We start from the raw sequence: 23070 nt of genomic DNA, 5'->3' as shown, positions 1-23070 counted from the left end.
CTCCATTTTCACTTTTTTATTGTTGCTTGTTTATTTTACACATGGATAAATACAGTATACACTATATAAATTATAAAAATACAAACTTCTTAGCCTGTCTTTGATTTCTGGTCTCCCAAGTGACTTTAACAAACTAAGGGGTAAACAAATTAAAAAAAAAAAATCTCTCTTTTTACAAAAAAAGACAGAACTACTAAAATAAATGAGTTCAAGATGCATTTATTCAAACGATCAAGCAGTTACAAAAAATAACAAAATAAGTGTCTAATAATAATTAGACGATTCCTACGGGATCCACTGCTCTTTAATATAAGAGTACTGAAATTGGGTTGAACTAAAATGGGCATGTCCCAATCCCGGAGATTTCATCAAATACATCTGGACGATTAAGTTCCCTTGCTCTACAGGATCCACTGCTCTTCAATAACAGAATGCTGAAATTGGGCTAAGCTAAACTGGGTAAGCCCCAATTTCTTGAAATAAAGAAAAAAAAACTTTGAACCCATGATTTTCCGCAATTCCAGAATGTTGTGAGTTTTTAACTATGACAGAAGAACTTTTTATTATCAAAAAAATGTGCAACATTTAGCTGTTTTGTATCTTTAGGATGTAAGCACAATCCAACGGTAAAACTGGGTAACAGGTTTCAAGGACATTTTGAATAATTTTTGGGAGTCTAGAGCAGCGTTGCCAACACGGTACAATTGTACCGTTTTTGGTATAATTTAGAATTCCTAGCACAACGCCGTACATTTAAAAACTTTTTTGCACAATACAAATTCTCCAGTATATATGGTTTTACTTGCTTGTTTCTGACTCAGATATCTGTTTAAATTTCAGTTTATCAAAAATTTTCTTCTTGTTAAGACAAATCAATCTGTGGCAGTAAAATTTTAGTGGAAAAATTGGTAAATTTTACCTTAAAGCTTTGTTAAAGCTGGTTTAGTCTTCGAAAGAAAACATGATACCCGATAAAATTTTGATTTTTTGATATGCAAAACAGTTCAAGTCTTACCATTTAAAACTTTATTTTTTAAACCCACGTCAAGAATTTAACTTTAACCCAATATACATTTTTTACCCATGTTTGGAGGGCTGGTGAACTATCTGAAAATCAAATATTTCTGATATTCATTTTCAATATCAACTGTTTGATTTTTTGTTTGAAAATCAGATTTTCTATCCATGTCTAGGATTTTTTCTTGAGGGAGAAAAGAGGGGGGAGGGTACAATTTTTTTTTACAAAATTGGGGTGAAATTGGGCTGGGTTCAAACCCGTTGACCCCCACTCTGAAATGGTGTTACCCAACAGTATCACGTTTTCGTTATCAGGTAGTTTTACTGCTTTTTATATCCTTGACCGAGGCTCATTGGCAATATATATTTTTGACCGAATGAGGAAAATTGTGAGTAAAAATATAACATTAAATTAAAAAATCCAAAGTAATGAATTTTCATGTGTAAATGTGCATTAAAGCCCCGAAGAAGAAGGAGTTGTGGTACTCGAAAAATCAAAATTCAATCCATTCGAGTATTTATATTTTTCCCTCTTTGCAATTCACTGTATCGTAAACTTGATACAAATTAGAATTTTATATTTAAAACCAGTCTAAATTTCGGCTTTCGGTTTTTTTTTGCAATATTTTTATTTTACTCTTTATTCCCTAAGAAGATATACCTGGTGTTGGTATTAAAGTCTTTGACATAAATAATGAAAAACCATTTATTGATATTCAAATCATTTATCAAGTCAAAACTATTAATTAAAAAAATTCAAATCAAATGAAAGCAGGACCACTTCAATTACTTATTCGACAAAGAGATCAACGCATATAAACTCCTCTAATACAAAGAAAATGACTTCCATTAATTACTGCTGCTTGCAATTATCTGGCATGTCCTCATCACCAAGCTTCCGAGTAGTTGACCTCGTAACCCTTCCTCTCACAGGGGGTTGAACTTTACCTGGCTTTTCAGATTTGGGCTCAGGCAAACGACCAGCCGAAGAAGCCGAAGTTCCTGTAAACCAAATATTTGAAGTTCGACATTGTAAAATACTATATTGTTTTTTGTTTTTTTTTCATTCTGAGTCTCCCAAAGATTTGGAATGAAACAAAAAAAGGGTTAAAGTTCCACAATACAAACTTTGATGCTCTCAATACCCTGAAATACTCTGTACGAGTTTAGTAACTGAACTAAATAATTCATTCTTACCCTAAATACCCGATTATTACGAGTTTTCAGAATGAAACAAAGGTTAAAGATAAACGATACAACCTTCGATACTCTCAATACTCTCGATACCCTCAATACTTTGAAATACGGGTTTAGTCACCGAATAAAATTATTGATTTATACCCTCAATATCATATTCTCCCGAATTTCGGAAATGAAGCAAAAAAGATAGAGTTAAACGATGCAGCCTTTGATACTTTTAATACAGAATTTTTCTGAATTTTTGGAATAAAGCAAAAAAAAAGGTTAAAGATAAACTATACAGCCTTCAATACCCTCAACACTCCATTCCCCCCATTTTTTTGGAATGAAGCCAAAAAAAGGTTAAAGATAAATAAGACTAGCTCGTTAAATTATATTAAACTGCAAATTACTTCTTAAGTTACTACATTGAATTACTATGCTACCATATAAAATTTCAAAATAAGCGTATGATAAAAATACTGATTAATAACAAGCGTCTTGACTTTTCTAGGGTGTCAGGGATGAAGGTAACGTGATTGGCTAACGAAAGGAAAAATCTAAACTAAATATTGTGCCAGACAGAACCATCTATCCTCAAAGGGTTAAGGAAAAATGTTCCTAAGCCTCGGGCCTCTTGACACTAGTACCCTAATTATACTGGAATAACTGGAATAAAGCTTTTTTAACAAGGCTCCAATTAAAATGCCACATTCCTTTGGATTTCTTTTTCTTTTGCTTCCAAGTCTTTGCGGTACCATTTTGAATGCTGATTTTCTTCGTGCTTAATCATAGCTCGAATGACCGATTGATTCATTTTGTTTCTGTTCACGATTTCACGATAAGTTTGAATGACCCTGATTCAACAAAACTTCCATTTATTTCTCCAAATAAGTGAAACTGTATATCTATATAAAAACAAGAATCTATAGTTTGACTCTTTCTCTTAACTCTATTTTTAAAACAGTAAGAAACTTTAGCGTAAAGAGCGGTGTGTTGAGGAGGAAAAGCCCCTTTCATATACGGAGTAATTTCGGTTCGTTTTAAGTTTTAATGTTGTTCCTTACTTTCATTTTAAAAAAACTTGTTTTTTTATTTAATTTCCAGACGTTTTTGAATTAATGCATGTTTTAATCTTGGCTCTCCGCACATAAATAATTTAAACGAAATTTGCATATTAATTAATTGCAATGAATCGGAAGATTTTGAGAAAAAAGGAGCGAGGGAGGAGGCCTAGCTGCCTTCCAATTTTTTTATTACTTAAAAAAGCAACTAGAACTTATAATTTTTTACAAACGTTTTCATTGGTAAAAAATATACGTAACTTACAAATTAACTTACGTAACGAACGTCTATATTCGTATGTTTTTATTGCGTATATGAGGGGGTTTCAACCCTCGTCGATACATCGCTCTTTACACTAAAACTTAAATTTTGTCCCAATTCCTTAAGAATGACCTCTGAATCACAAAGGGCGTAGAATAAATAGTTGAAATTACTAAAAATGCTTTAGCGTAAAGAGTGAGCTAGAACGAGGAGGTAAACCCCTCATATGGGTAATAATTTTTGTTCGTTTTAAGTTTTAATCCTGCTCTTTACTTTCAGTAAAAAAAATTCTCATATTTATTTTTTTCATTGTTTTTTCAAATAATGCTAGAAAATCCTGCGCCCCCTTCACTGAAATTCTCTTCCTCCATGAGAAGTTTCTCCATGGAAATATCATCCCATGTAACCCCCCCCCTCAACTCTCACACTAAACCAAAAAAAATCCCCCTGGAAACGTCCGTACACTTCCCAGTAACCATTACTATATGTAAACACAGGTCAAAGTTTGTAACTTGCATTCCCTCCCACGGGGACTGCGGGGGAGTAAGACATAGTTATTAGGTTTTTTGACTATTGTGAATAAAATGGCCATCTCATAATTTTTATCCGGTGACTTTTGGGAAAAAATGAGCGTGGGAGGGGGCCTAGGTGCCCTCCAATTTTTTGGTCACTTAAAAAGGGCACTAGAACTTTTAATTTCCGTTAGAATGAGCCCTCTTGCGATATTCTAGGACCACTCAGTTGATACGATCACCCCTAGGAAAAAACAAACAAAAAAACAAAGAAACAGGCATCCGTGATAAAAAAAAATACAAACATTTTTGTAGATAGGAGCCTGAAACTTCTACAGTAAGTTTCTCTGATACGCTGAATCTGATGGTTTGATTATCGTCAAGATTGTATGACTTTTAGGGGGTGTTTCCCCCTATTTTCTAAAATGAGGCAAATTTTCTTAAGACTAATCTTGATGAAACTTATATATTTAAAATCAGCATTAAACTACGATTCTTTTGATGTAACTATGGGTATCAAATTCCATTTTTTTGAATTTCGGTTACTATTGAGCCGGGTCGCTCTTTACTACAGTTATCACGAACTGCTTGATTAAGAATTTATAGAATAAAAAGTCCGCTTAAAAAGAATTTGCGTCTCAAAATCAGGCTTTTATATGTTTCTGTATTGAAATATAACTCTAAACATTAAGTTTTCTTTATTGATTTACAATACATAGAAACTTTATAGTAATGTGTCTGAAAATATTAAAAGTTACTATTTTTTTACCTATTTTGTAGAAAACTTGATTTGGAAAAGAATGAACTGAAATTGCAAAATCTATGTTTAATTGCACTGAGAACAAAAGGGTGTAACTCATTCTTCTACAGAAATGAGGAAGAAAGTGAGGAACTCCATTGGTGCACCTTAATCTACTGGTGGCACTTGCAGAGGCCAGTGGGGACTACTCTCCTATCAGTACCTCCTACTCGTATGACTTTACGCTCCATATCCTCAACTGAAGCCTTATGGAATGAAAGTTTCGAGAATATTTAGAATTTAAATGATGAAGTAGAGTTACAAAACCTACACATCGCCTCACTCTAACCAAAAGGATATACCTCATACTTCAAAGAAATTGAATTAAAAGTAAAGAATTCCATTAGTGCATCTTTGTCGACTGTTTGCATTTGCCGAACGAAAAAATATGCACCTGCAATAAATATTAGAAAACAATTTTCCAGCAAAATAAACTTTTAATAGAGTGAATATAAAATGTAAAACCTAAATATCTTATGCTAGAGGTTATAGACACACACCTCTTAGAATTAGCTACAATTAGGGCTGGTAGAACATAGATAGTGGTTACAAATCTAAAGGTTTCGAAAATGATTGTTGTTCAGTCTGCACCCTTCTCCTAGTCCTGTACCCCAATCCATGTGGCCCTGGCAACATCTATGGTCTTTGTTTCTTTTTTAGAAGCACTAAAATCAAATAAGTGCTATAGACACACTCTTCCAGCTAAAACTATTAGTTCATTCCATTCTTCGAAGCCCCCCTCCCCGCCCCTTCATACTGGATACATTCAATCCTGGCCCCCCAGGCTGGAATAGCATAGTTTACAGATCTAAAGGTTTCAAAAGTGGTTGTTTTTCAGTCTGCAGTTTTCTCCACCCCTCCCCCCCCTACCCCGAATCCTTGCTACATTGTAGTTTCATACAAACACTAAAATAAAATAGGTATTATCGACGCATTCTTCCAGCTTAAACTATTTATTCAGTCTGAACCCTTTTCAGCCTCCCCCCGGCCCCTAAACCCTGGCTACATTCAATCCAGGGCCTCTGGGCTGGTAGAGCATAGTTTGCAAATATAAATGTTTCAAAATTGACTGTAAATCAGTCTGAACCCTTCTCTCTTCCCCCTCCCTCCGATCCCTGAATCCTGGCCATACTCATGGTCTTTAGCAGTTTAATACAAGCACATTAAATCAAATAAGAGCCATTTACGTATTCTTCCGGCTAAATTTAATTATCAGTCTGCATGCCTCTAAATCATATAAGTACTATTTACGTATTCTTCCGGTTGAAATTAGTTGTCAGTCTTCACGCTTCTCACTCCCCCTCCCCCCATCCGAGAATTCTGGCAACATTCATGGTTTATAGCAGTTTTATTCAAGCACTAAAATCAAATAAGTGCTATTTACGCATTCTTCCCCCTCTCAGCCCCCGAATACTGGATACCTTCAATTCTGGCCCTCAGGGCTGGCTGGCTACATTCATGGTTTATAGTAGTTTTATTCACGCACTAGAATCAAATAAGTGTTATTTTCATATTCTTCCGGCTAAAATTAGTTGTCAGTCTGCACGCCTCTTATCCCCCCCCTCCCATGATCTCAGAATTCTGGTTACATTCATGGTTTTTAGTAGTCTTATACAAGCACTAAAATCAAATAAGTGCATTATGAACATACCAGGAACAGTTTCTAGTCTCATTGACGGAGGATTTTTCCTTGGCGAGTTGACTTTACCTAAGGGTGTACGTGGTACTTCAGTCTCTGCAGTTTTACCTTCTACTGCACTATTATTTGGTGGTGCCGGCTTGCTAGGAACAATATCTTCTTCGATTTTTATTTTTTTAACGCTTTGCTCTGTTTTTACTATTGGCTTTTCCACAGCCTTTGTCTCTTCTATAGGAATTACTTTTTTGGAGGTGGATTGCATCTCAGCAACACTTTCTCTTCCTGATTCTTCTCTCGATTCCTCCTGTATGGCGTTAAGCTGTGGTTGGTGCAATGTCGTTAAGGATACGACTTTTTCTGGTTGACCAACTTCGATATAATACTTATTTCTAAAACGATAAGGTAAGTTTTGACGAAATACAGGAAATAGGTAATTAAAAGAGCTGGATTATACCAAAACTGGGTATTTAGGAAAGACACATGAAGGCAATCGAAGGATTGAAGTTGCCTAGCTAATGATTTCTCGCTGATTTGACAACTGTTTCAGTTTCTTCGTTCAGTTGCGATTTCAGGGTGAGTTCTTTTTATTCACATTTATGAAAGTAAACCCCGACCAGGTTGAACCTTGTAAAGTTTTGATGTTAAGATTGTGGTAGATTGATGATGATTTTTGCTATTAGCAGCCTATTACTATTTCTGATTCACCTTTTTTAAGTTTTTAAATGTTGTTTGATGATTCTTGACAAGTATTCTACAGGAAAAGTACCGCTTTCTATAAGTCCCATTTGATATTGCATTATATTTAAGACGGAAACGCGTTTTGGATATGAAAAGGGTGGAAATAATTTCGTACTAAATTCTGTCGATGATGATCGCACTAGTATAATTGTTATCCGGGTATAAATCCATTGTTTCCAAACAAATAAATCATTATTTTTCGTACCAGTATGCGGGTAAAAAATACTGGAGTAACTGATATAACTGTCATTAAATCTTTTTGTTGATTAAAATCATATTGCCGGGATACAGACTAGAATAAAATGAATACTTAAAAATATACAAGCAACGGATGAAACTTTTATCAATCAACAGTTCTAGTCAAAGTAACAAATTAAACTTAAAAAATCTGACAAAATTACCGGTATAACTCTCATACCAGTATAAATGCCATAGTTGCCAGAGACAAACAATCATTATTTGGCAAACCAGAATGCGGGTATAAATACTGGCGTAGCTAATATAATTCACATTAAATCTCTATTTTCATTAAAACTATAAATTCTAAACAGAAATGAATAAAGTGAAAATTTAGAAATATATAAGCAACAGTTAAAACTTTTATCAATCAACGGTTTTGATCAAAATAATAAATTAAGCTTAGTAAAAGAGAGTATTTCTAGATGTAAAACTGAAAATTTTCCTTTATTTTATAGTTTATTATATCACTACCTTGGTTAGAAGCTTTACCTTTAATTAACATATTTGTGTATTTGTTTAAACCTTTACATGTAAAGGCAGGGGGAGGGGGGCAAAAAGATAATTTAAATATAGATGTATTTATATTTATCCTCTACTGGACATGATAACCGAATAGGTCATACATATGATAACTATTAATAAATATTACTTTACTATAATGAAAAAAGAAATCACCAATGCAACAGGTGATTTACTCTCAGGTATAATGAAAAAAAAAAATTAAAAATATAATTTCAAAATATAGACATGAATAAATGAAAATTTTGAAATATATAAGCAACGGACAAAACTTTTATCAATCGACAGTTTCTATCAAAATAATAAATTAAGCTTGGTAAAAGATAGAGTATTTCTAGATGTAAAACTGAAAGTTTTTGTTTATTTTATAGTTTATTATAAACTATATTAACGGCAAATACGCAAATATATTAATAAAAGGTAAGGCTTTTAACCTTGTGCTTTTAACCTGTTTTAACCTAATGTGTTTATGCTGTTGCATTGGTGATTTCTCTTTTCATTATATATTACCGTACCACGATAAAGTGATAATTGCTATGACCAGAGGCAGTTATAGGGGAGGGACAGAGAGGGCGCTTGCCCCGGGCACAAATTTTATGGGTACAAAATTTCAAATAAACAATGTAATTATAACCATTTTGCAGTTTTATTTTATTTGCATTCAAATTAGCTCTAGATAAATTTTCGGTATTAGTATAACCTTATTCTGCAAAAGTATTTACTGCATTGCATTATACACAATTGACTTCCACAGTACATTGTAAATTATTTGAAAATATTTTACTCCCGTATTTATCAACAAAATGTGATGTTGGGGACCATTAGTTGAGTTTTGGAAGTGGTGCATGGGTTCAAAATGCACACGCAATACTTCTAGAGATATTGGAACACCAACATCACTTTTAAAGACAGAATTTTTAGTGGCAAACAATAATAGCGATTTCCAGCATCACTTAGTTAGGGACTGAGATCACTGAATACTTTTAATAATGATTCCATTAAACACCCTGGGTTGCCTTTTGGCCCAACAGCTAAAGCTACGCGGGAATTGGTATTATCGTCTGTATTGAGAAATCTAGGAAAACTTATGGCCTGCCAGTCAGGGTGAAAGGTCGTTCTGATAAACAAACACTAGCTATAATTTATATTTCAATGTGTGCACCTCATGTGCACCTCATCCATACTTGATGTTTTTAAGTAAGAGTGATGAAAAGCGTATCCGCGAGTACTTTTTCCGGATGTAAATATATTTTTCAAATCCCACTATGGTTCAAAAATATGTATGTTATCCAAAAATTCGGAATATTTGATATTACTGTTAAAAAATGGATCCACAATGCGATCGATTTCTTAGAGAATCTAGAGAAAATAGAATAAGTTTTTCCCTTAATGTTCTTTTCTAATGGATAAATATTTTTGTCGCCATAGCTTTAATAAAACTGAGCTATTTATGCGTTATGTATTATGAGTGTTCATGCGTTATGTTTTGTGAGTGTTTTTAGTGTTATCCACTATTGAGCTATCATATGGTAATTATAATATATATTCATGAGTAACTATGAGAATTATGAGCAACATATTGTCCTTTTCGTCAAAAGTGTAATTTTGTATTTTCAATGTTCCCTTTTCATTTATTTCCCATACTCCTCTGTGTATATCCATGTATGTATAGAGAGCATAAATCAATTACTATTATTATACATCAAGTCACAGGGGCTGCAAATGAAATATTTACGTACATGAACTTGAAGCGAATGCCTATGCAAAATTACTAATAATATGAAGAAAAAAAAGGTACTAGAATAGACTAAAAAAGACTAGAATGCTCTAATAGGAACTGCTAGCTATTTTAACTAATGTACTTATTAAAAAAAAACCCTAAAGGATACTAGCTCAGCATATCTAATTTTTCTATATGGGTCTGAATTATTAATAGAAGAAATTTTTAAAATTATAAAAATAAGAGAATTTTAAATAGAGCAAAGAAGAAACATTCCACAAACTAAATAATAAATAATAGAAATATTAAATTATAAAAATAAAAGAATTTTAAATAGAGCAAAGAACAAACATCCCACAAACTAAATGATAAATAATAAAATAGAAAATTATAAAAATAAGAGAATTTTAATAGAGCAAAGAAGAAACATTCCACAAACTATATAATAAAAATATGAAATTATAAAAAGAAAATTTTAATTAGAGCAAAGAAGAAACATCCCACAAACCACCTAAGCCACGAAATAAATCACAAGGTCGACTCCCTTTGTATGATCAATTTTTTATACAACACTTGTACGAGCAGAACTCATGGACCAAACCATCTAAGAATGAATTAAGGGTGGACACGACGGTCCCGTCCCCACCAATCCTGAAATAACCATCCAAGCTGTAGGGGATATAGAAACTATGGCTTTGGTCACATCGCTTGTAAACAGGACTGCAATACCCATCTGGAGGTAAACGCACTTAGTATGGCACTCGAAGGCAGCGTCTGATGGTAGCAAATATTTGAGCTGTCGATGGTATAAATGTACTCGTAAGTCATTAAGACAGGTAAAGAGGAGTGGGTCTTTATTGTATACGAGGACAATGACTTTCTTGCAAATAAAACACAAGTTTTCTTGCACAGAAGGATCGAACTTGGACCTTTCTATCTCTTTTACAAGCAAAGCAATCTGTTCTTTCTGTCCCTCTTTCTCGACACCATTAGTCACCACTCTTTTTCCTTTAGAGAACATAAACTGAACCATATCACAGGCCGAAGAGGCAAGATAAAAAAAAAAGATTGGCCCTATATATTCACGAATTCACATTAAAACATCTCCGCTTTTCACGATTTGAGTGGTATCCAAGAAATAGCCTATAATGGTAGAGTAAAAGTGCAACAATGCCTATGTCGTTCGCGTCAACACATAAAATTTCGTTACCCCTCTTCAAACAGTCCAATGTGTGCATTACAGCTCTAGTATCCATCCCTTTATGAGTGCAACTCAAATGCTGTTCAAAGTCTGTAAATGATCCACTTCTGCTGAGCGTTAATGTTTTCATCCAGTCTTCAAAGCCTCCAGAGATGTAGACATTTAAAATTGATTGAAGCACATGGACTAAACCGTCGAAATCGTCAAATAAAAGTTCAATCAGTTTGGTCTTGTCCTTGGCTATCTTTAACAATAAGATTATTCCCCATAAGGCTAGCATCAGTTATTGGGAAGTATAATCTATGGAAGTACTGTATTTCAGAGGTCATTTTGTAAAAATTACAAAAATTATGAAAAAAACATTGACCTTATTCGTAAATTGGAGAAGGTACATCTATCTAAGATCACTCTTCCACTGAAGGTCACTCTTGTTTCTCAGGCTCTTTAAAAGAAAAACAAATTTTTTACTGTGTATCTTAGTTTCCCATGCAAAGATGCAAATTCGCTAGTTTAGCTTTCCAAGATTCTTTATAATTTCAAAAATAAAAAGGGTGAAATTGGTATTTTTCTCGGGATAAGTTCGGGATGTCCAAACAATTGGACAGTTTCAGTCTGAGGTCATTTACGTTATAATCTAGTCCATTTAATATTCTTTAGGTCAATTTAGCTTTCACATGATTCAGAAAAAATTCTAACGAGGTCCCAGTTCATCAAATTCTGTTAGGAAAACAAATTTTGGCTCAAGTTACTCTTACAAGCCTGAGCTCACTTAGAAAAAAATTAGTTTAGGCTGGCCCTCAAGACTCAAGCTGACTTCCAAGATAGCAAATCAATAGATATCAAGATAGCAATATCTTTCAAGACTTGCAAGAAGGGAGTTGGCCGAATCATTTATATTTTAAAACAAAACAATACTGTAGTGATTCCTGAAAATATTCATTATTTTTTTTCTCGGGATAAGCAATCAAACAATTTGATAGTTTCAGTCTGAGGTCACTTACGTTACAACCTAGTCCATTTCAATATTCTTTAGGTCAATTTAACATTCATATGATTCAGAAAAAATTCTAACGAGGCATCTATTTAACAGCCAAAGATATCAGGGCTCCCCCTAATCTGCTTCGTTTCTACTTTTATTTCTCAGCTATAATTTTTCCCAGCATACTCATAGTTCAATACAAGTCAGTGATATACCGTGGTAAAAAAAAAGCTGCGCAAGCTCCTCCTCCTCCCTTTCTGTCCAATATTTCGATGTTTACTCTATTCCCATCAAGTTCAAGTTTCTTTTAAATCCCTCCTTAAGACCTTTCCCACCCTATTCCGGAACAACCTGCATTTAGTTTGGTACCATATAGATGTCTTCTTTTTTTAATGTTTCTTTTAATTATTTTTTTTAATGTTTCTTTTAATTTATATATTCTAGCTTAAAATTTTATTATATTATTATTATATTTATTTTAGCTTAGTTTGACAAGTTTTCATCTTTTTGACTTTTTCATTTACTTTTTACAGTTAAATTTGTGACTTAAGAGTGATTATTCATTCTTATTTTTCTTTTCGTTATTTTTGTTTGCAATTTTGCCAGTTTTCATGTTTTCTTATGATACTTTCAACCCCAAAGTCCGAATTCGGCCCTTCGCGGGCTTGTGAAAGTGATTTATAAGATAAATATCTTATCTCCATAGAGCACAACCTAACCCTCCTAACATTTCTTTTAAAAATAGTTCAAGACAGTAGGAGCACAATGCATTTGTTTTGTTGTTGTTGTTTTTTCCTATTTCAGACCGCCTTCCTCACAAGAAAAGCCTTTTGACATTCATCCTTAAAGTTTGGTTGCTAAGAGTCATACTAATGGCTACATATTCAACTAATCCTCCGAGTAGGTGAGCGTTCAATTCAATCCTAGACTCTATCCAAACTGTGAACTATTATAAACATTTTATATCTATTTATTTATAATTTATTTATTTATTATTTGTATTTACTTATTTATAAACTATTATAAACATTGAGTCGAGACGTGAATAAATGAAAGCGTAAATAAACAATTTTTCCATGGGAGGGCCATATTTTATTTTCACTTGGACTTAAAGCAAAGGGAAAAGCGAATCAGGGAAAGCTTTAGGAGGAGGGAAAAGAAAAATTACTATCAACACAATAAACAAAAAAAGTTTTAAGATTAAATTAGACCTAAATTGAATAAAATTAAATAAAATCAATTTAAAAATATAAAATACCTGTATTCAATGACTTTGCTCTTGTAATGTTCTGCGATTGAAGCATTCTTCATGACTTTACTCTCAAGCTCCTTCTTTTGCACTTTAAGAAGCTCTAGCTCTTTTTCCATTTTCTTCATACATCGCTCAAGTAGAATAACTTCAGTTTTCTAAAAAAAAAAGTATAAATAAACAATAAAATACAATTTCAAAAATTTATATATATATATATATATATATATATATATATATATACACACACATATATATATATATATATATATATATATATATATATATATATATATATATATATATATATATATATATATATATATATGTGTGTGTATATATATATACAAGTCTATCTATCATCCGTCCATACGTCATTCCTAGGGCAGGGCTAAGGTAGATAGTCATAGAATTAAGGGATGTAAGATATAGTAACAAAAAAAGAAAAAAAATACCAGTGGCTATAACCGTGTTTCGAAAGAACACTAAAGACAATTCCAAAACATTGATTTCAACTCATAGTACATCCTATCACTTGTGACCATAGCATAAAATTTGACTAGTTTAGAGCAATGGTTTCTCACTTAATATTGGTCAGTCACTACATGACTGACTGAAAAAGAATTAAATGCTCCTTTGAGATATCTTTAAAAAAATTGGGTTGTCTTGTACAAGACCTCAGGCTCGTAAAAACCTTGTGCACGTCAGGTTAAGATCAAATCAGGTAAAAAAGGATAAGACACTTATCTTGACTTCTATAAAAAAAAAGGTAAAAGCTATTTCATATGGACCTACGCGTAAAACCAGTTTTTTTATTATATTATTACATATACCTCTTTTGTGATTGTTATTTTAAAATAAACATTATTATTTTATTTTTTTATATTATTGTTTATATGTTATGTTTTTTATTTATTTTTATTTTATTATTTTATATATATATTATTTTTTATATACTATTCTTTCCTTTATATATATATATATATATATATATATATATATATATATATATATATATATATATATATATATATATATATATATATATATATATATATATATATATATATATATATATATATATATATATTCATATATATATATATATATATATATATATATATATATATATATATATATATATATATATATATATATATATATATATATATATATATATATATATATATATATATATATATTAATATTATTTTTCATAGTATATTTTATTGTTATTATAACCAAAATTGCTATTTTAATAGTTTATTATTTTAAAATAAACTATTTCAGAAGCATGAGCTTTATAGACAAATAAGAAAGGACTCACCCCTATGGCGCCAAGACAATGTTTTACAGCTTTATATTCACTGAATGTGGCAAATTCAACTCTTTTTTCATTCTTCTTCAAGAAATCTTCTAAGGAATTGACTTGGGCCGTAAGATTAATAACCTTTGCATTTGCTTCCTCAAGCTGAAAAGAGATATATAGTAAATAAAAAGAAAAAGAAAGAAATAATGAACATATCAACAGAGATGGGGAGGAAGGAGATGGAAGAGAAAGCGGAAGGAGGGGGAGAGGAAAAGACAATTTGAAACAGCTGTCATGAAAACCACACTGATGCAACGAAATAATACATCAAATTAATAAAAGAAAACGGTAAATCGAAAATTTAATTCGTCTCAATCAGTAAATAACTTTGATGTGACAACAGGAATAAAGTTGCCCATTCATCAATAAGAAAAAAAAGATTTAATTGGTAAAACGTATGCAATAAAGCGGTGCAGCAATTCACCTCGTTTTACTCTGGGTTTAATCTGCATACTCTGAGATTCAGTAGCATCCTCCAGTATTGTCTTTTTACGTTATTCAGAATCGCACAAGAGAAATTAAAATTTCCTTATTTGTTTTATTTCCTTCACAATGTCGTTTGATCCAGGTTTCTATCTTAATAATTTCTAACCATAAAAAAAAATAAAAAAAAAATTGTCAAACTCAAACCTGGATAAAATCGGATAGATTTTCTCATTACACCATAGGAAGATAACATTAGCAACTGAAATCCAGTACAAGCGAGGGAAACTTAGGGAAAATTCAGACCACTACTAGGGGTATCAATTTAGAAAATTGTAGTGGGAGAAGGCAAAAGTGATCTTTTTACAATCTATGGAGGTTGGGCATTTTCGTTGTTTTATCGATTTTTCTCTAAGAAAATACAAAAAAACGGTGGTTCTCAAAAAAATCTGTAAAAGAAGGAATCCCATCGCACCTTTCCTGCGCAAACGTTTGTCTTTATTTTTAATTTTTACTCGAAGATTTATGTTTTGTTATTTATAGGCTGTCACACACAGTCAGGAGCATTTGCCAAGTATTTGGGACAAGACAAATGAGGAGAAAACAGATCAGTTGTTATTTCCATGGCTTTGGACCTGGCTTGTAGGAATCATTTCCGTGGCTTTAGACCTGATTTGTAAGAACCGATTCCATAACTTTGGACCTGGCTTATAGGATTCATTTCCATGGCTTTGGACCTAGCTTGTAGGAACCATTTCCATTGCTTGAGACCTGGCTTGTAGGAATCATTTCATGGCTTTGGACCTGACTTGTAGGAACCATTTCCATTGCTTTGGACCTGGTTTGTAGGAACCATTTCCATTGCTTTGGACCTGATTCGTAGTAACCATTTTCATGGCTTTGGACCTGGCTTGTAGGAGCCGTTTTCATGGCTTTCAGGAACCAACAGCCCTCATTGAAATTCTGTTTTAAGTAGCTGTACATAGTATTAATATTTATAACAAAAATTACCATGGGAGATAACAGAAAAAAAAAACGACGAAAGAAAAGTCTGATTTTTAACTTTTAAGCAGAGGCATAGTAGAGCCATAGAGCCATAGAGGCATAGGCATGGTAGAAGAACATTGCCAAGTGTCAAAAACCATACTGTGATAAAGATCGGCCCAGGATTGCAAAAAGCCATTATTTGAACTGGAGGTCTCAGGGACTTCGTGCTGTCCGCTTCTAAAAAGGCTTAAGTAAGCACTTCGTGTAGACTCGAGATCATGTAATAGGCCCTGTCCTGCACTGGTTCGAAGCCATTGGTTTTCCTAAAGCCATAATAATTTCAAATATTAACATAATATGAAGATTGCAGCCTGTTTACAAAAAAGCTATTTTTCAAAATCTAAGGGGGCATGCCCCCCCCCCTTCTATATCACCGCAGTAAAGGGAAGAATGTTTAATTTGACAAGTCCTCCCTCACCGCTACACTTCAACTACTTGCAGCAGGACCAAGCGTTTTTCCTCCTCGATACCGGGTGTCAGACATTCAGATGCTTCGTGGGAATTTGTCTAAAAGTAAGCTCCTAGCAGTGTTTTCACTCGGCATGATCCAGAAAGAAGTAGGCAAGCCCAAAAAATAAGTAGATTGAAAGTAGAAACGGTTTCAAACATAAGTAGAAAATAAGGAGTTTATGCATAAATTATTTGAAGATTTGAATTTGAGGGCTAAGATAAATGACTTTAATTGGAAAACCTGCAGAGAAATAGAAAGGGATAAAATCAAATAAAATACTGGCTAGCTAAGCTAAATGTAATAAAACCAAAAAACATTTCATACACTTTTGGGTATAGGGGTGGAATTCACTTCAAAATACCGCTTCATATTTCAAATCTAAAGAGTAAATGTCTGCTTTAGCACTCTGAAGCTGTCGCGTTAGATTTAACCCGCTCCAAACGCTTTTTAAGCGAATCGTCAACGACCATGTGGCTGTGGTCGCCTTTCCGTTTTAATCCACACTTCTTCTGAAGAGTGGTGCAAAGGGTTACGATGCCTAGCCGAATACACTGTTCAGTGTTTATCGATTTTAGGAACCTAGAGAGTCTTTCTACTACGACATTGAAAATTGCAAACAGAAAAGAAATTTGACTAGGGTGATTTCAAAACATTTTTGAAGTTCTTCTGAAAAATGCCTACGTCCAGTAAAAAAAAAGGTAAAGGATACGGCATTAGACTTTACAGTCCGTACCGGCGGTGCTGATCTCTGTTTCTTGGCCCTTCAGCCAGGAAGTGCGTTGGGGGGTTGGGGGCCAGTCATCCTGTGCTTTCGCACACCCTTCCTGTTTACCTTCCCCAGATTTCTCCAGGTACCCATTTAGAGCTGGGTCGACTCTGGCTAAGCTTACAGAGTCACGCGACTGACCCCCGTCCCAAACTGAAGAACTGGGTACACCGGAATTCGAACCCGCGTCCTCTCAGACAAGGGATCCCGAATCCAGCGCACAAACCCATTCGGCCAGGACGACTGTTTTTACACTTGCGACATATTTTCAGAAAAAAACTGGGTCAACTCTTTCACAGTCCATTTCATCTGAGGGGCAAACTAAAGCTAATTCTCGGCAATCCCTTTCAATACTCGCTTTCTTTAACGAAGGAAGTTCAAAGGATGCGAAAAAAGATGCAGGGTTTTAACTTCTCCTGAAAGAGTGAAAGACGGATTGACAAGTTCAACAAAATTGTATATTTCACCTTCAAACGGGAAACTTTTCTGAATTTTAGCTATTGATTCTTTGAACAATTTTTTGGTCATACTCTTCACGTTTTCTTTCATTTCTGCGAATTAGGTATCAGACATCAAATCCAAAAGGCGGCTTTTGGTGTTCAAACCAAGATACACCTGGTCAAGTTTAAGGTAATTGTCTTCGTTGACCACGTCTACATCCTTGATATTTTTTTGGTTCCGAAGGTAGGAAGCAGCAAGGAAATTTATGCAGAATATCCTGAGTTCTTTATTTAACAACAAACTACAGATATTACTTCTTTTTCCGACTTGAAAAAACGGGCACCTCACTCTGGAAAAGCTTAGTGAATTCGTTGAAATTTCAAGATCGTGTCTACAAGCTCCATCAGTACCCGCTTATAGGGATTCCTTAGCGTCGATAAAACCGGTCGTTACCATGCGACTGGTCTTTGACTGCTAAATCCGTCCAGTAAAGTATCGAGGCGTCCCGTTGCTCCAACAGGCCTCTTAAAGTTTGTTGAAAAAAACCGTCATGAAGGAGCAAGATCGGCAAACTTTTCAGAAACTTGGGTGAGCGTTTGAAATTGCTTGTAAGCATGTATTCGTTTGGCAGTGTGCCAAAAATTTGAAGATACAGTTCAACAAAGATCCTCAGGTCCTTTAGGCAGTTTTTGCAGACATATTTAGCACACAAATTGGAAAGATGGCATGACCGCTTCACTGTCACAACCCAAGGACACTTGGTTGTGATGAGCGTTGACAAACTATGGCAACAGCCCATCATAGAGTTAGTTGTGTTTCCACAAAACCCGACCCAGTTCTGTAAGTCAACGCTTTCCTTATCCAGTGCATGCAAACATTGACTTAGTTTGTCAAATATCCCGTCTGCAGTACTGTCTGGGAAAAAGAATATATCGAGCATATCAACTTTCATCTCTGAACCACCATCGGCAAAATTGACATAAATCGCCAGCTATCTATCAGCAGACATGTCCGTGGTTTCATCCACCACTATAGAAAAGCAGTACTGTTTTAACATGCCCACTAGGTCTTCCCTGAAAAGTGGCCAAAGTGCATGACGCACCACGTTTGTCACTTTTGTTTTCCCACAGCAAGTCTACTGAGTAGGCTTGGCCTTGGTAATGACTTTGCTAACTTCGTGAAATCGTCTCATAGGCTGTAAGGCAAATCAGTTTCCACAAGGAGGCATACAATTTTACTCTCAATCTCCAACAAACGATTTTCAACTGATTTGTGTTGGAAGTGAGATCTCACATCTGGGCTTTCTCACTAGTTAGGTGTGCCGACGTTGTGTCATGCTTCCACAACGCTGCCTTACCCTGAGATCATCTTAAGTCTTTCTTGCAACAGATACAGTGTGCTTTCCCTCAGCTGAAGTTTAGCTTCTCCAAAAATATTGTCAAAACTAAGATAAGCCTGCATAATTTAAGCGTCCAGAGAAACAGGTCAGTTTTCTTCAGTACATCTTTACCTTTTTAATATGGCTAATTTTTCAGTTTTCTGTGTCATTTTTACTTGATTTGGGAAATTTGGCTCCAACTTTGCCACCCCTCAGGATTTTGACGATATTATTTCACTGGTTGGGGTATGGATCTAGTGATCTACTAAGGATTTAGTTGCAAGCCATGGACTGCATGACCTCTATTCCCTTTTGAATCAAAATACTTCATAAGTTTAAAAATAAGTGTTTGCGCATCGCATTTACAAAGGTAGTGAATTATCTGAAAAATAGTCATGTACAAGGGACAAAACCATGACTGAAAAAAAATATCCAAGCAGGAATCAAACGCATGAAACTCTGATTTGAAGTCCAGGCCTCTACTAACAGAATAATAGCTCGTATCTTATTGAATCTATTGGTGTTAGTAGGACCATAATTATTTAGCTTATTAAGGGGCTTGGAGAATGGTCATACGGAAGGTGCTATCGCAAACCTCCAGTTAAAGGTTTTGGAACATGATTATTACAATGATATCGTTTTATACCTCCAGGCCCCCCGTAGGGGGGGGGGTATTGTTCAAATTTTTTTGTTAATTGCTTGAGTAACTGAACACAATACTGTACTTAAGAAAATAGTTGTGATTTTGATGCAAATGTTCTAAACACTTTTGATTCTCAGGGGTTTATTCTAACACTCATAAAAAATTCAATAGCTAATCAAGATCTTTTCATTAAAATCTTAAAAAAAATTAGGATTTTAGATGAATTTAGCTTTTGAATAAACAAATTACATATCACCGCAAAGGGACATGAGGCTTTAGAGATAAGTGGATAAGAAAAGATATAAAAAAGACTGAGAATCACTGCCCTGTATCTTTGCAAGAAAAAGTTCCACAATTCTAGGAATTAAAACATTCGAAAATCGTGAACAAACATAAAAATTAACTAAGTCAGCGTATGACAACGCCCAAATAAAAAATTAAATAAGTCAGCACATGACAAACGCCTAAGTTTCTCAAATACGTCCATTTTTAGACTTAAAATGCAACGAATACCCAGTCTTAAGAAGAAAATTATTATTTAAGGTTTTCTGGTGGTTCGGTGAGCAAAACCATCCAGGCTCACAAAGAACAGTTTATGATCTTAAATTTTTATAGCTTTAATTTTAATTCTTAAATTTATAATACTATTAGAATAGTATTTAGAATTCGTTTGTTCTTTTCATTTTCTAGTAAGGATGATAGTTTGATTTACTCTTTAAAATAAACTAAAAGAAATTAAATAAAAAATAAAAGAATTTTAAATAAAAAGTAAAAGAAATTAAGCGAATAAACCAACTATTTTAACAAAATAAATTTAATTTGTAAAATAAGCTACCTAAACATCGAAGCTTAAACTTAGATGCTCTAAATTATCTTCGGGCTCATTTTTTTCAAAACGTGGAGATACAATTTGGAGATATAATAATCAAAATTTAATACAACACCAATATGAAATGCGAGTTAAAAGCTGAAATATAATAATTCTGAGGTTGAAGAAGCAGAAAGTAGTACCCAAAAAGTAATTTGTTTTTTCGTCAGACTTTGACAAATAAAGCTTCATTTTAAAAATTTTTAGGTCCATTTTCTTAGTCCCAAAATTATTAGTAATGTAATTTTTTCACATTTAGCTCACACATATGCAAAATATTCTACCTCGAAATATGGAAAACAAAATAGTAACCAATTCGAAGTGATTTTCCCATGATAAATTTTTAATGTTCATGAAAATCATAAGCTCCATTATACCAGTGGCAAAAGTTTTGACAGCAAATGGTGAAGTTTTTAAATGTCAAAATGTCGTCAAATGCCAAAGCCATAATATCCTCTTATATATCAAGATCTACTTTTATTTTCATACCACAGTTTTTTTCAATATAGCATGATTTTTTATTTTTTTTAGTAATTATGATTTTTGTATATAACAAAAAAATTTCTGACCTCTTTTTGAGATTCTTCCAATTTTTCCATTAGCTCCTCCTTAACATGATCAGTGTTCCTGGCTGTTTCTAGCTCCTGAAGTTTGAGCCGCAACTGATCAGTCTCTTTTAAAAGAACGTCTTTTTCAGAGCTAGATTCTTTGATCAGCGCCTTAAATTTTCCGTTTCTTTAATAGCACTATCTAACTTCTCTGACAAATGACTTGAGTGGTTGGTCAAGCGGGCATTTTCTTGGTGAACCCACTCCACATCAAAGTTTGGCTGGGACACTGGTGCTCTTGATTCCAAGTCTTTTACAGCAGCTTTCAGACTCTGGAGCTCTGCAAGGAGCTCCTTATTCTCTTTTACTTGTTGTCCGTGTCGATTCTCTAATGAAATTAGTTTTTCTTGTAGGCCACTGAGCTTGTATTCAGCTTCAGCAAGTTGTGTACCTATCTCCATCTTCTCCTTCAATACTGTTTGGTGCTCGTTCATGATGCTAGTGTAACGTGCTTTAAAGTCGTCTAAATTTTTATTGAGGGTTGCAATTGAATTAGCGTGCTCGGCTTTTTCCAGTTTAAGCTCATTTACTTCCGATTTCAGCTTTTCAACTCCCTAAAAGTGTATATACAAAATCAATACATATTTAAAATTAAAGACAATGAAGCCATCAATTTTGAATTTACATGCTCGGCTTTTTCCAAGTTAAGCACATTTATCTGCGATTTCACCTTTTCAACTTTCTAAAAAATTATATACATTATACATAATAAACAAAAATTAAAGTAAATATCGATTTTGCATCTGCATAGTCGAATTTTTCCTGGTTAAGGTCATTTAATCCCGATCTAAGCTTTTCAACTCCTTGAAAGTTGATATACAAAATTAATAAAAGTTAAAGCAAGTATCAATTTTGAATTTGAATGCTCGGAATTCCCTGGTTAAGGTCATTTGATCCCGATTTAAGATTTTCAACTCCCTGAATGTTTACACACAAAATTAATAAAAAAATTAAAGCCAATATCGATTTGCATCTGCATGCTCGGCTTTTTCCTGGTTAAGCACATTCAACTCCAATTTAAACTTTTCAACTCCCTGAAAGTTTACACACAAAATAAATAAAAAATTACCTGAAAGTTTATACACCAAATTAATAAAAATTAAAGCCAGTATCAATTTTGAATTTGCATGCCCGGCTTTTTCTTCGTTAAGCACATTTAATTCCGATTTAAGCTTTTCAACTTTCTAAAAACTTATGCACATAATTAACAAAAACTAGACCTAAGTTGCATTGGCAACGTTTGGTGTTACCGCAACCTTTGTTCGGTTTCGCCAAATAAAGTGCTGCGAGAGCAACGCTTTGATTTTGTTTCGTCGCTTCGATTAAACGCTGATGTTGTTAATCTGTAAGGATCTTAAAATAAATACTAGGTACACCAACTCGCAAAAGTTGCCAACTCCTCATTGCAACAAGCAAAAGTTGTAAACCCCTCGTCACTGATTAAATTTTAATTAAATATAATTAAACCCAATAGAATATAATACAAAAATTTATTAAAATAAAAGTCAATATCGATTTTGCATCTGCATGCTGAAATTTTTCCTAGTTTAACCAGCACCTTCAAGGAAAAGGTGAATCTTCTTAAGCTATTCAGTGTCGCGAGTTGTAGGCTTATTTTATGCTGCCTTTCAATTCTGTTTTTTTAATTTAACCTGCACCTTCAAAGTGCGAATTTGCATTGGATCTTCTTAAGTTGTTCGGAGTCACAATATTTGGGCCTATTTTTTGCTGCTTTTCAATTCTGCTTTTTAATTTAATCTCCACCTTCAAAAAAAAAGCTGGATCTTCTTATGCTGTTCGGTGTCACAAGTTTTCACTTTTTTTGCTGCCTTTCACTCCGCCTTTCTTCTTTTTAATTCGGCACCCGCTTCTACCAAAAATTACACAACTGCATAAGCAGGTGTTTTTAAACAAAGATAAAATTCTGGATTTTTCATAATTTTACATCATATAAAGGG

General features: G+C 33.6%; 2 protein-coding genes across 2 annotated transcripts in view; both read right to left on the bottom strand.

Moving 5' to 3' along the window:
* Nucleotides 1-1709: 1709 nt before the first annotated feature.
* Nucleotides 1710-11370, bottom strand: LOC136028828 (uncharacterized). The gene is made up of 3 exons (XM_065706754.1): nt 11258-11370; nt 6485-6861; nt 1710-2019 (listed from the first exon to the last, which is right to left on the bottom strand). The coding sequence occupies exons 2-3, from the start codon at nt 6732-6734 to the stop codon at nt 1871-1873; spliced, it is 399 nt and encodes a 132-aa protein (XP_065562826.1). The 5' UTR covers nt 6735-6861; nt 11258-11370; the 3' UTR covers nt 1710-1870.
* A 3081-nt stretch (nt 11371-14451) lies between these two features.
* The window catches only part of LOC136028829 (putative leucine-rich repeat-containing protein DDB_G0290503), a 43829-nt gene continuing 35210 nt past the window's right edge, over nt 14452-23070 (bottom strand). Inside the window, 2 exon segments of the mRNA XM_065706755.1 lie at nt 14452-14589; nt 21074-21666. Coding sequence (XP_065562827.1) covers nt 21217-21666 — 450 coding nt within the window. The 3' untranslated portion in view covers nt 14452-14589; nt 21074-21216.

This window comes from Artemia franciscana, chromosome 7 (genome assembly GCF_032884065.1).
Source record: "Artemia franciscana chromosome 7, ASM3288406v1, whole genome shotgun sequence".
Classification (NCBI taxonomy): Eukaryota; Metazoa; Arthropoda; class Branchiopoda; order Anostraca; family Artemiidae; genus Artemia; species Artemia franciscana.
This window is presented reverse-complemented; position numbering and strand designations above follow the sequence as displayed.